Genomic DNA, 12,719 nt, shown 5'->3' on the forward strand with positions numbered 1-12,719 from the left:
CACATTTTGTGATAGATTTGACATAATAATCAGAAAATATATGTCATCATTCTCTCTTTGCTTATTTTTTTTTTCCTCGTCGTGATTTTTATTTTATTTATTTATTTTTTTTTTTTTTTTTGGGGGGGAGCCAGCTTCAAACGCCCCATCTGTTCGTTACTGGACACTCGAATTAATTTTGAAAAAAAAAATCAATGATTGATGAGTCACACAGCCACACAGGTGGTATACGGTACTCCCTCTACAGCTGATTTTTTTTGTAAACAGAATCGCGTGAGCGAGCACGGCATGGCTCGTCGGGCGATCGTGTGATGACGGTGCGCGATGCTCCAATCGTCCGCGCATATATAGATAGGAACTCTTTTTTCGAATTCTATTACCGTGATTCGATTTCGTAGATGAGTTACGGCGCGCCAGAAAACAGACCTCCCATTGTACTCCACACTTCAATTATCTGGTTTTGATTTTGTAATTTAAATACCCATATATCTACTGATGAGGTAACCAATTGAAGCATAACGGCTTTCATCTAGAGAAGGAGAGAATCACCCTAGATCATCGATAAGCAGAGATTTTGGACTGAAAAGAAGCAATGTCGATCGACCATGCAGACTCTGTTCCGAACGGGGAGTACCTCCCGAACGGGCACCCGTCGATGTCGTCGCCTGGTGGTGGTGCTAGGGAAGACAGTACAGACATCTTAGCCGCAAAGACGAACAATTTATCTCTGAAAGACAGCAACTTCCAAGGAAGAGTGTCAAGCAAAGAAGAGGAAGATCGAGCTCGTCCCCCCAAAACAAAAGATCCACATGCCACTTTGTACAGGCAAGATTCAGACAAACAACTGCCCGGGCTTGCGCTTGCCTACCGGTCGATCATCCGTGGTGTCGGGGAGGATGCCAGTCGCCAGGGTCTCCGGAAGACGCCCGATCGCGCTGCTAAAGCAATGATGTTCTTCACAAAGGGATATGAAGAGAAAGTCGAAGGTAGGTTATTTGAACTATTTTTTACTTAAATTGTTTCAGTGTTAGAATTTTATTTTGCTTATTTATTGAGAGTGATGATCGATCCTAATAATGATGACGATGGTGGTGTGATGATGATGGTAGTGATGATGGTGGTGATGATGATGACAAAGTCAAAATCAAATTGCTGGTGATGATGGTGGTGGTGATTATGATGATCATTGATGGTGATGATGATGATGGTGGTGGTGGTGGTGCATGGTGATGATGACGGTGGTGGTGACGACGATGGTGCATGGTGATGATGATGGTGATGATTATGATGATGATATGATGATGATGTTGGTGGTGACGACGATGGTGCATGGTGGTGATGGTGATGCATGATGATGATGATGATGGATGGTGGTGGTGATAGTGGTGATGCACAGTGTGGTGCTGGTCCCCGGGGGGCCACTGACATTGACGAGTGGATACCATGCGCGATCAAAAAAACGCGTAAAAAGGATGTCTTTTTCAAGGTAGGGCACGTTACGTACGTAACGTAATAAGGGTGTCAAAAACACTAAAATAATGAAAAAAGGGTATCTATTTTCGCTAGGAAAGCTACTTGTTTAGGGTCAAATTTGTGAGGTAAGATATAAGACTAAAATATTTTATAAAGGATGTACTTATTGCCCCAATAGTCAACACTACGTGTTTAAAGTACGATTTGCGTGAAGTGTGGGAGGTGGGGCCGTACTATACTAAACCCAATGATGTACATGTTGTAGGTAAAGGTAAAACCGACGACCAACGTCCGTGACATAACAATTACATGTACTTGTTTAGGGGTTCATTTCAGGGAATACTTGCCAAGAGTATCGTTTTGTTTCCAATACTTGTTAAGGGTAGGGTTTCACACGCCAATACTTGTTAAGGGGTGCATTTTCAGAATATAGAAAATATGTGTTTAGGGTGCTTTTCGAGACCCCATGGTCGCGCATGGTATCCACTCGTCAATGGAAGTGCCCCCCCCCCCCCCCCGGTTGCTGGTCATGGTGATGTTGGTAGTGACAATGATGATCCATTGAGATTGAATGATGATGTGGAGCCTGCAGAGGATATAATGATATCAAATCAATGGTGACGGTGAGGTTGATGGCGATAGAGTAAGATGGTAGTGGTGGTTTTGATGATGACAATGTCAGTGATGATGGTGATGATTATTAATGCTCAGGTGGTGATGATGATGATTGGTGATTAAGATGGCTATGAAAATGATGATTTTGATGGTACTGGTGGTGATGATGATGGTGATAAGGGTCATCACCAACATCATCATCATCATCATACAACTGAAGAAGATGGCAGAGCCTGTCGAGACCTCCAGGCTTCAGTCATTGCTTCTGGTACATGCAGATGTTGATCTATGTTACAAACTTATGACATCCATGGATGCATGTGTGAAGTGTGGACGCATGTGTTATGGTAAAATAATGTTGATTAGAATGATCAAGTTGATTGATCTTGATGCATGCACTTCCCATCTTTTATATTAATCTTGATGGGTAATTATTTGGGGGAAAGTCCATTGTTGTGGATATCACTCTAAATCTTGTTTTTGCTCTATTTAGGCTTTTCATGACACGTACGTAACAAATACAGCTCTTTTTTTTTTGGGGGGGGGGATTACCTGTACTATTGTGCAAAGGGCGTTCTGTCGTTCACCAGATTGAGAATCTGTACCATACAAGAAAATAGGTACATGTGTATACACACAATTTTTTACTTGTTAGAAAAATATCGCTCCTCTTCTTGTTTTTGTAAATTTTACAATGGGATAATGGAAATTTTGTTACACCAGATTAAAAGAAAATATTTGATAATAAATTGCTGATAATGTACAAAGATTTTTTGAAATAAATGGTGCTAGTAAAACTACAGGACTAATTGCAACACTACTATGATTTTTTACTCTATTTGAAAAGAAATGAGAGCAGAACTCTTTAAGAAACAAGTTAACATGGATTTGACTTTTTTGAAAAATTGAGCTGCAAGGTTTTGCGTTAGTCTTCGGTCCATTGATGCCTTATTATAAATAAAACAAATTGGGATCCTGATGACATGTTTTGTAGGCAGCACAGTACATGCCATGTACACTGTAAAGTAGACCTCTGAATAGAGGTTGACCTCATGGCATGCATTCAAGTTTGTTTGATGGAAGCCTGCCAAAGTCATGGTGATATCAACAATTTTTAGTATTATTGCCATGGTTACGGGTAAATGTGGGCAGTGGGAAATCTACTCCCAAAAGGGAGGCAACTGCGCTGTTGTGTGTTATGTATACTGTGTTGCATTGTGCTTTCTTGTTTTGTCTTTATGTTTTATATCTTTAATATCTGGAAATGTATTACGACTGTGTTTTTCTCTATTAATATACATGTATTTGTAACTCAATAAAAGAAGAAGAAAAAAATTTCAGGAAAAAGTACATGGCAACAACAAAACCAGAATTTATTGTGTACACATTGTGTTTACTTGGTACTAGTTGATGGGGGTTGCGCCACTGTTAATTCACAAATTGCAGAGGATCATGAGTATCTCTAATTTTTATTTAAATATTGAAAAATAATACTTTTTATGAATTGCTTTGAGAAAATTGTGTTGGAACAAGCAACAGACATGTGGACCTGTATAATTAATTATGGATGCATTGCAAGCAATACACATATGTGGGACAGGTACATGTAAGTACTTAAATGAGACTTGTGTTGAAATCCCCCCCCCCCAAAAAAAAAAAACACAAAAAAACAACAGCAACAAATGAATAATGACAAAAATTATAAACTTTCATAATCAAATTATAAAGTAAAGTTGAAAAATAAGAAAATCACAATAAAAAATGAAATAAAAAATAAAGAATTAAACTATTCATGATTCAAAAGCATTTTCACACATGTAAATAAAGAAACAAATGTTTTTTAATTGATTTGCAAATAAAGTTTACCTTGAAATGATGTTCCAGCTGTTCTTTCCTGACCATAATCTTTATTTTTGATATCTTCGAGAGTCGATATAAAAAAATATGCATTGCAGATATTTTTTTTAATGTGTACTACTAGCCTGCACATTTCTTAGAATTTACACTGTAGGGCTTACAGTACATGTAGGCCTACATCATGTATCCCCCCTAGATCTATCTAAGAAATACTTAAAGGACAAGTCCACCCCAACAAAAAGTTGATTTTAATAAAAATAGAAAAATCCAAGAAGCATAACACTGAAAATTTCATCAAAATCGGATGTAAAATAAGAAAGTTATGACATTTTAAAGTTTCAATTAATTTCATAAAACAGTTGTATTCACATCCTTGTCGGTATGCAAATGAGGAGACTGATGACATCACTCACTCACTATTTCTTTTGTAATTTATTATGTGAAATATGAAATATTCCAATTTTCTCCCTGTTGTCGTGTGAAACAACGATTAATTCCTCCCTATAAACATGTTCAATTAGTCGTTGAATACTATATGGTTCAATCAAGTTGGTACTTATTGTCAAATCTGTAAAAAATGAAATATTGTATAATTCAAACAATAAAAAACAAAAGAAATAGTGAGTGAGGGACATCATCGACTATCTCATTTGCATGTCACTGAGTTGTGCATATCACTGTTTTGTGAAAAATAAGCGAAACTTTAAAGTGTCATAACTTTCTTATTTTACATCTGATTTTGATGAAATTTTCAGCATAATGCTTGTTAGATTTTTCTTTATTTATTCATATCAACATTTTTCTGGGGTGGCCTTGACCTTTAAAGATAAATTCCAGTTTTGGGGACGATCTCAAAATAACTTTTTACAGAATTTAATATAATGATCACCAAAGTGTCTGTTTGTATGAAGAAAACATATGTGCCAAAGGATTCTGGAATAAATTGTGTAATTGCTGAGAAATAAGCAAAATAAGCGCGGATTCTGTCACTTCCGTCGGGTCTTTATTCCAGCAATAATAATACACTGTCCCACGTGTGCCTATCTGTGTTGGCGATCTTCAGTGTGATCGTTTTTTAGCTTAGATATTGTGATTTCACAAAGTTCAATTTATGTAACTGTACCAGATCTAGATCCACGATGATAGAGTAATACTTAACCTTGGTTTTACAGACTTTCTCACAAAATCAGTATTTTACTGCAACTACTGTCATTTAGCTTTAAAGCGCAATATGAATTTCGATTTCGATGCAATATATGATTTCTGTCTGATATGCACTTATGACTACCGGTCAAAGTTACGCCTATATGCTATGTAAATATATGGATTGAAAAAAAAAAGTGTAGGCCTATAGAATCATCCCTGACTTCCATATTTTTTCTACATGTACATGTATGTGCATGATTATAAACCAGTCAAATGCAAGGCTGAATGGGTAATATTCCTACCATCGCACACAGAATAGATACTATCCAAAATGTACTGATGCATGATTGGTTGATATAATATGATTCAATTAATTGCACTTTGTGCAGTTTGCATTGACCTTACTGGTTATTTGTGCAATGCTGCTGCAGATAATGTGCGATTGATTCACAAAAAGCTAGGCATGCTGCTATTTTTTTTCTTTTCATTAATTATTTCCTCAATTCATGGTTGAGCAATGAGCATTGTGGGAAGAATATATTATTCTGCACAGTATTTGTGTTTTGATTTGTTTTTTGCTAACTTTCTAGTTGTTGCACACCTTAGATATCAAATATTCCCCTTCATGCAATTAAATGAGACTTTGTATTCAGTGAATTAAAGAGAGAGACTCAATTGAAAGGATATGTCCACCCTAGTAAAATGTTTATTGTAATCAAGATTAAAATGGAAACTCAAACGAGGATAACATTAACACTGAAAAATTCATTAGAAAATTGGATGTGAAATATGAAGTTATGACATTTTAATTTTTCACTTATTATTTACATAACAGTTACATGTACATACATACATCAGGGACTCGGTTTTATAATTATAAGGGGAGCAATAAAAAGCTCTCCTAGAACTTTTAAGGAGAGCGGTAGAGGAGCACTTCAAAAAGCTCTTCTTCAACATACAAGGGGAGCTTTTTGCCCAATTAACAAAATGGATGGAGGAAATGTATACACTATAAAATTACAATCAACAACCAAAGGAAGTACTTATTTATAATTGTTTTACAATGTATTGTAATTAGATTGTGTGTTGTAAAACCTGTTTTAGTTAGGTTTTGACTTTGGCTAAAAGTTAAGTCACTGACAATTTTTTTTTTTTTTTTTCGGGGGCTCCATTTTAATTTTTTTGTCAAATTTCGGGGGCTCTTTTTAAATGCTACGTTTTTGTATTTTGAGGAATACCTGTTCACTTATTAAGGAATTATTACTTTTTGTTTAATATTGTATGATTTTTAAAGTTATTTATCATGTTTAGAATCTTGGATGTGGGTGTGTGTGGGTGGGTGGGTGTGTGTGGGTGTGTGCGTGTGTGTGTGTGACTGTGAGTTGGACTTGGACTTGGATATAAATAAGCTCTTTTTAAATGCTACGTTTTTGTATTTTGAGGAATACCTGTTCACTTATTAAGGAATTATTACTTTTTGTTTAATATTGTATGATTTTTAAAGTTATTTATCATGTTTAGAATCTTGGATGTGGGTGTGTGTGGGTGTGTGCGTGTGTGTGTGACTGTGAGTTGGACTTGGATATAAATGAATTCAATATCTAATTTCTACTCCATTTATTCCAGTACAATACCCTAGTCAGCCATGTACATGTAATAAAGGCCCACTTACCCTAACCTGAAGTTCTTTGAAAACGCAGATCTCCATGAAAATTTAATTTCTCTATGGGGCAGTCTAAATTTGGTGAGAATGTATTCATTAAGAACTTAAATATACATGACAATGAAGAAATCATCAAACTTTATTGGCAGTTTTGAATAATATTCCTGAAATGTAAACTCTGTCTGAAACAGAAAATCACCATCATTGAGGCCTTTACTGAGCGAATTGTCCCCCAGAGCTCTGGCAGAGAGACAGAGCTCCAACTGGCTAGCTAGTAAAAGCGCCAATGCGTGAGCCTGCCACCGTCCTTGTAAAAAAGGTGGAGCTTTGTTTGATGATTTATTGTCTGATATAATACCTCATCCCCTAGAAAAAGAAAACAAATGATTTTTTAGTTATAATTGATAAATTAGATAACTTATTTTGGAAGTTAATAAGCCGTTTTGAAAAGCAAAGCCGAATGACAACTCACCAATGCTAGGTTACTAGACTCTGGGATTTATTTCCTGTGTAATTCGAATTATTTTATCACAGAATTGTGATATCTGTATGGGAAACATGTGCATTCGAAATGGCACACGGTGGTAGTCATAATGGACCCCTATAGTATACATGCAACTCTTTCCCGACCGTTGCCTTGATTTTTTTTTCCATACCTGGTACCATGTGTATGGAAATACGTGGTACAGAAAAAATAACGCAACTTCGGAATTTGAAACTGCGCTACTCGCTACTTTTAAGGCTTATTCGTGATTTTGAGTATGGATTTTGGATGGTTTTTAAATGGTAAGCGGAGCTCGAGCATATGGCACTAGTGGGCCGTTGAGTTGTTATCACTCGGCAATAATTTCGCGGGCGACATTTAGATTTTATGTCGCCCCCGAAAGCATGATTTTGGGTGATTTCGAGGGCGACTTTAGGCATTTTCGCGCAGGTCAGCTATCGCGAGGCGCGCTATTAATCGCGCTACCAAAAATGGATTAAGGCGCGCATGTAGCGCGCGATTGCTCTCGCGCGCCTTAAAATCGAGTCCCTGATACATGTACCTGTGCAACTCAGTGAAACTCAGTGATATGCAAATGAGAGAATCAAAGATGTCCCTCAAGTTTTATTTTTCTTTTATTTTTTATTGTTTGAATTCTACAAAATGTAAATTTTTACAGATTTGACAAGAATGACTAACTTGACTGAACCACAAAATGTTTAAAAACAATGGTAATACCCCATGTTCAGGGAAGAATAAAATATTTCACATGACAATGCTCAAGGAGAAAATTGAAATATACAAAAGTAATAGTGAGTTGGTGACGTCACCGACCAGGATGTGCATGATTATATCTGTTTTGTGAAATTAAGGGAAAATTTAAAACGTCATAACTTTCTTTTACATCTGATATTGATGAAATTTTCAGTGCTATGCTTGCAGCAATGCTGGTTTTTTTTTTCCTTTTGATTCATCCAAATTATTATTTTTTCTCTGGGTGGTCTTGTCTTGAAAAGAAATAAAAACAAATTGATGTATGCCTCCTTGAATAAGACATCTTTCTTTAAAGGGGAATCCAGCCTTGGCCATAAAATGTTGTGTTGGGAAGGAGAAAAATAAATTAAACAGAATGGTGAAAGTTTGAAAGAAATCAGACAAGCAATAAGAAAGTTATAGCTGCTTTAAAATTGAGATCACTAATAGTATGTACATTTCAAATTGGCAACTGGGTAGGTAAATTATGACAAGGGGCAAGGACAACTTTCCCATAGGCCATGTACTTTATTATCAGGGATTTGTGGTTTTCTCCTAAGTATCCATTCCCCTGGGGCAGTAATCTAAATATAACCCAGGTAGTATATTGTTTAATGTCCTCATGAAAGAAAAATATAATTTGAAGTAAAACTTTTGGGAAAAATGACATTTTAGCCATAATATTTATTGGAGTACATGGAAGAGTAGTCCTTGCCTTACATCACTATGACATCCTATATGCGGCCAATTTGAAGTCTCCATGGGTATAGTGATTACCAATATTTACAACTTTTTAAAATTCATAACTTTCTTGTTGTTTGTCCAATATTGTTCAAACTTTCACCTATCAACTTGTCTGATTTTTCTTTTTCTTATAAAAACAAGTTTTTATTTGGGTTGGATTCCCCTTTAACCTCATGGAAAATCTTTTACCATCGCACTCTTGCCTAATGAGTTTATACCAGTTCTTGTATGTGTACAGTCAAGTGGATTGCAGAGTGTTATCTCCCATCTTCTAATTCCCAATAGTTTCTCCAGAATGGGAGGAGAATAATGATCACAAGTTAATGAGGTGTTTCCAAGACAGATGTTGCGCTTGAGTACACAAGTAGTTAAACAACTCCCATGCCGAGATGAGGAGCAATTAATTGCTTGTTGGTCTGTATAATTTGAGCCAGGCTGTGGCAAGATTTAATTTACATCTAATGAGCCTTTCTTATCCAAACTGGATGAAATTCAGTTATTAAAACCTTCAAGAATATTTCAAGTGATGCAGTACGGCAGACATGTTACTGTACTATTATTCCAAAGGGACATTTTCGTTATAACATTAAAATTAAAGCCCAAATTAATGGGTGAAACTTAAGTTAATTTATTTTTAATATTTGACTCCATTGTCTGATAAAAAAAAAGACTATAATAAACTGAATCTCAAAATATGAGATGGAATCTTGTGCTTTAAGTATAGGATTTACAATAAGAGTGTCGGAAGGGAACAACCCCCCCCCCCCCCCCCCCGGAGTGGAACTGGACAAAATTCTTTGTATGTTTAAGTTGTGAGATAGATATTTTTTAAAGGGCCTTTAAAAGGAAAATGAAAATGAGCAATAAATTTTTTTTATGCATGTTCACAAAAGTTCATTGACACCAATTTATCAGTACTACATGACGCTACAGTACACCTGTACATGTATGATGCATGGTAGGACTCATATCTATCGTCATCCGATGAAAATAGAAAACATTTTAGAAGCACTTAAATCCGGGAGGGAAGTTAAATTGGTTTGATTGACTTCCAGCTGGAGATTTGATTAATCCGGATATGTGGGATGCTTGGCCAATTGCTTAGAAATAGGGACAGATGTACAAAAATAATTACCTCATTCCTTTCTATTTCATTGGAATGTAATATGTAGATTTTCTTTGTTAAAATTCTGCTGTGGTTTCCTCCTGTTATAAGATTGAATTACTTTTATTTTTGTGTCTTTGTTGCAAATGTCATTAGACATTCTATTTCACAAATTACAAGCAGTTGTACTATGTATATGTTACAAATTTCCCGTCTTCATTATGACTGGAAGCTTATGTAGGCTCAAAAATAATTCAAATTGAATTTAAATTAAAAGATAATAAGTTTGATTAAATAAAGGTTTAATATTTCATAATTTAGAAAAAAATATTTGAGCTTGCTTGAAATTAAAAAGGGGTGATTTGTACTTGCAGGACTTTAGAAGTGGGAAATATAAAAAAGGGTGATTTTGTTTTTTTCTGTAACTTGTGAAGTTTGTAATAGAGCTCTTGAAAGGTGAAAATAGAGGTGGATTAGCAAAACATATACATGTAGATGCTCCTTTGGAGCATTTCATGAAAAGACGTTTTATCCGACAAGTAATATGGTAACAGTACCTCTTAGCCAGTCATATCAAGGAAAGTCGTCAGACCTGACAACTTTTCGGACGAAAATGTTGATGAAATGCTCCCCTGGAATGCAATTTATATGCGTTTTGTGCAAAAGGGGAAAAATTGGAATATACTTGAAATGCAATTGCTGGGTTGTGGACTTTTTATCAATTTAAACTGGTGATTGTTGCAAATAGAATTCTTCAAACATTCATTACATTTTTGAAAATACATGTTTTGCTTTGAATAGAATGAGGTTCAATCCACAATCTGTGTGGTCTACTTTGCTGCTAGCTTCTGCTATTGAGTTCTTTGATTATTTTTGTAGGCCTGTAGGAAACTGTTACATAAAAAAACAGTCCATAAGTCTGACCATTTTCCCCTCCTCGGTCTGACATGAACTAAATTGTAGTCATCAATGCAAACTGTTGATTGTCAAGTGGCAATTGCCCAGTTTCATTTTTAGCTCAGCTCGATCAATCAAGATGACCGTTTCATTACCGCAGCCGATGCTCATCATGTAATGCTATAGCGTGGGACCTGTAGTATGGACAATGACGTAAGAAGCCAGTATGTGGATTTACAACATCTAGAGGATAGAGTGAGAGACAAGAGGGGGGGGGGAGGAATGAAGCTTGTAAGAAAGCAGAAGAGGCACTATAATTAGTCTGCAAGCACAGACTCATATTTGACACCTTAACCAAGAACATGTCTAGATCAAAGACTAGACACCAAAGACTCTGTGTCAAATCAGATATAGCCAGCCACAGTACATAGTGAATCTAGTCTCACTACTTCAGACTCTGCATATTGTGCACTATTGTGAATTGCGAAAACCAACCATAGACCAACGGTATGTGCATGCAGACTACACTATATTCTATAATCATGAGCAAGAAAGAGACACAAGAAGCAGGAATAAGGGAGAGATCTTTGGGGGAACAGAGGAGGAGGAGAGGGGGTATAGAGAAAGATGGAGGGGTGTTTGAGGAAGATAGGTGAGGAATAAAGGAAATAGAATGAATGCGGGAGATAGGAAAGTGGAAAGGGGATGAAGAAGCGGTCTTGGAGGGGAGTTGAAGGCAGAAGGATGGAGAGAGAGAGAGAGAGAGCGAAGAAAGGTGCCGACAAGGTTCGCAGAATCATCAATACATGTACGTACGGTCCAATCTTTGTTGTTACGCAAAAATTTGTCCTGTCAAATACACTGTCATTCTCATCAACTTTTTTTTTCTTTTTATCAAAATAGATTTTCTTGTAAAATCACTAAATTTATCCTGTAAAACACATTTTCATTCAAACTCATCCACATCATAATTGTTTTGGGGCAATCTAGAAGTGAATTGGAAAAGAGATAGACACATCTGAGGGATTTACCAAAGCTAAAAAAAGGCTTTAAACGACAAGTCCACCCAAATAAATAGTTGATTTGAATAAAAAGAGAACAATCCAACAAGCAAAACACTGAAAATTTCATCAAAATCGGATGTAAAATAAGAAATTGATGACATTTTAAAGTTTCGCTTAATTTCACAAAACAGTTATATGCACCTCCTGGTCAGTATGCAAATTGGCAGACTGATGATGTCACCCACTCACTGGTTCTTTTGTATTTTATAATAAGAAATATGAAATAATCATATTTTCTCCTCATTGTCATGCGAGAAAAGTTTTAATCCTCCATGATAATTTGGAATTACCATTGCTTTTGATGACATTTTGTGGTTCTGCAAAGTTGGTCCTTATTGTAAAATCTGTAAAAATTGAAATATTTATAATTCAAACAATAGTGAGTGAGGGACATCACCAACTTTCTCATTTGGATATCGCTGAGCTCACTGTTGTAAAATTTAAGCGAAACTTTAAAATGTCATAACTTACTTATTTTACATCTGATTTTGATGAAATTTCAGCATTATGCTTGTTTTATTTTTCTCTTATTCTGTTGAGTACAGTCCTCTTTATAGAGTATAGTCGTACTTGACAGTATAGTCATACCATACTCGCGAGTCTATACTACACTATACTCTCTATTGATTCAAATCAATATTTTTCTGGGGTGGACTTGACCTTGAAATTCAAAATATCTACAGTTCACATACTTTAAAACACAATTTAAAGGTGCCATATTAAAGCTACTTGGGAAAAAATAACATGGAGTATTAAACAAAGTTCTTAATTTTATATATGGTTGAGAAGAGACAGTGTTTATGCATGGAGCTACTTAACAGTATGTTGAAATGCTTATTAGAGTGGGCAATATGTGTATATATATGGTGATTTATCGTTAGAAATTCAGGAGCTAAATATTCTGAGACCTGTAGGCCT

At 35.8% G+C, this 12,719-nt stretch overlaps 1 protein-coding gene across 1 annotated transcript; it reads left to right on the plus strand.

Annotated features, from left to right (window-relative positions):
- Positions 1-592: 592 nt before the first annotated feature.
- LOC135156720 (GTP cyclohydrolase 1-like) lies at positions 593-2,592 on the plus strand. Its single transcript, XM_064109755.1, has 2 exons — positions 593-986; positions 2,582-2,592. Exons 1-2 carry the CDS (start codon positions 593-595, stop codon positions 2,590-2,592), a joined length of 405 nt encoding a protein of 134 aa, XP_063965825.1.
- The last annotated feature ends 10,127 nt before the right edge of the window (positions 2,593-12,719 follow it).

Source organism: Lytechinus pictus, chromosome 14 (genome assembly GCF_037042905.1).
Source record: "Lytechinus pictus isolate F3 Inbred chromosome 14, Lp3.0, whole genome shotgun sequence".
In the NCBI taxonomy this organism is placed as follows: Eukaryota; Metazoa; Echinodermata; class Echinoidea; order Temnopleuroida; family Toxopneustidae; genus Lytechinus; species Lytechinus pictus.

Excerpts from the sequence above, each read along its gene's own strand:
- LOC135156720 (XM_064109755.1), top strand. The coding sequence starts at position 593 with ATGTCGATCGACCATGCAGACTCTGTTCCGAACGGGGAGTACCTCCCG.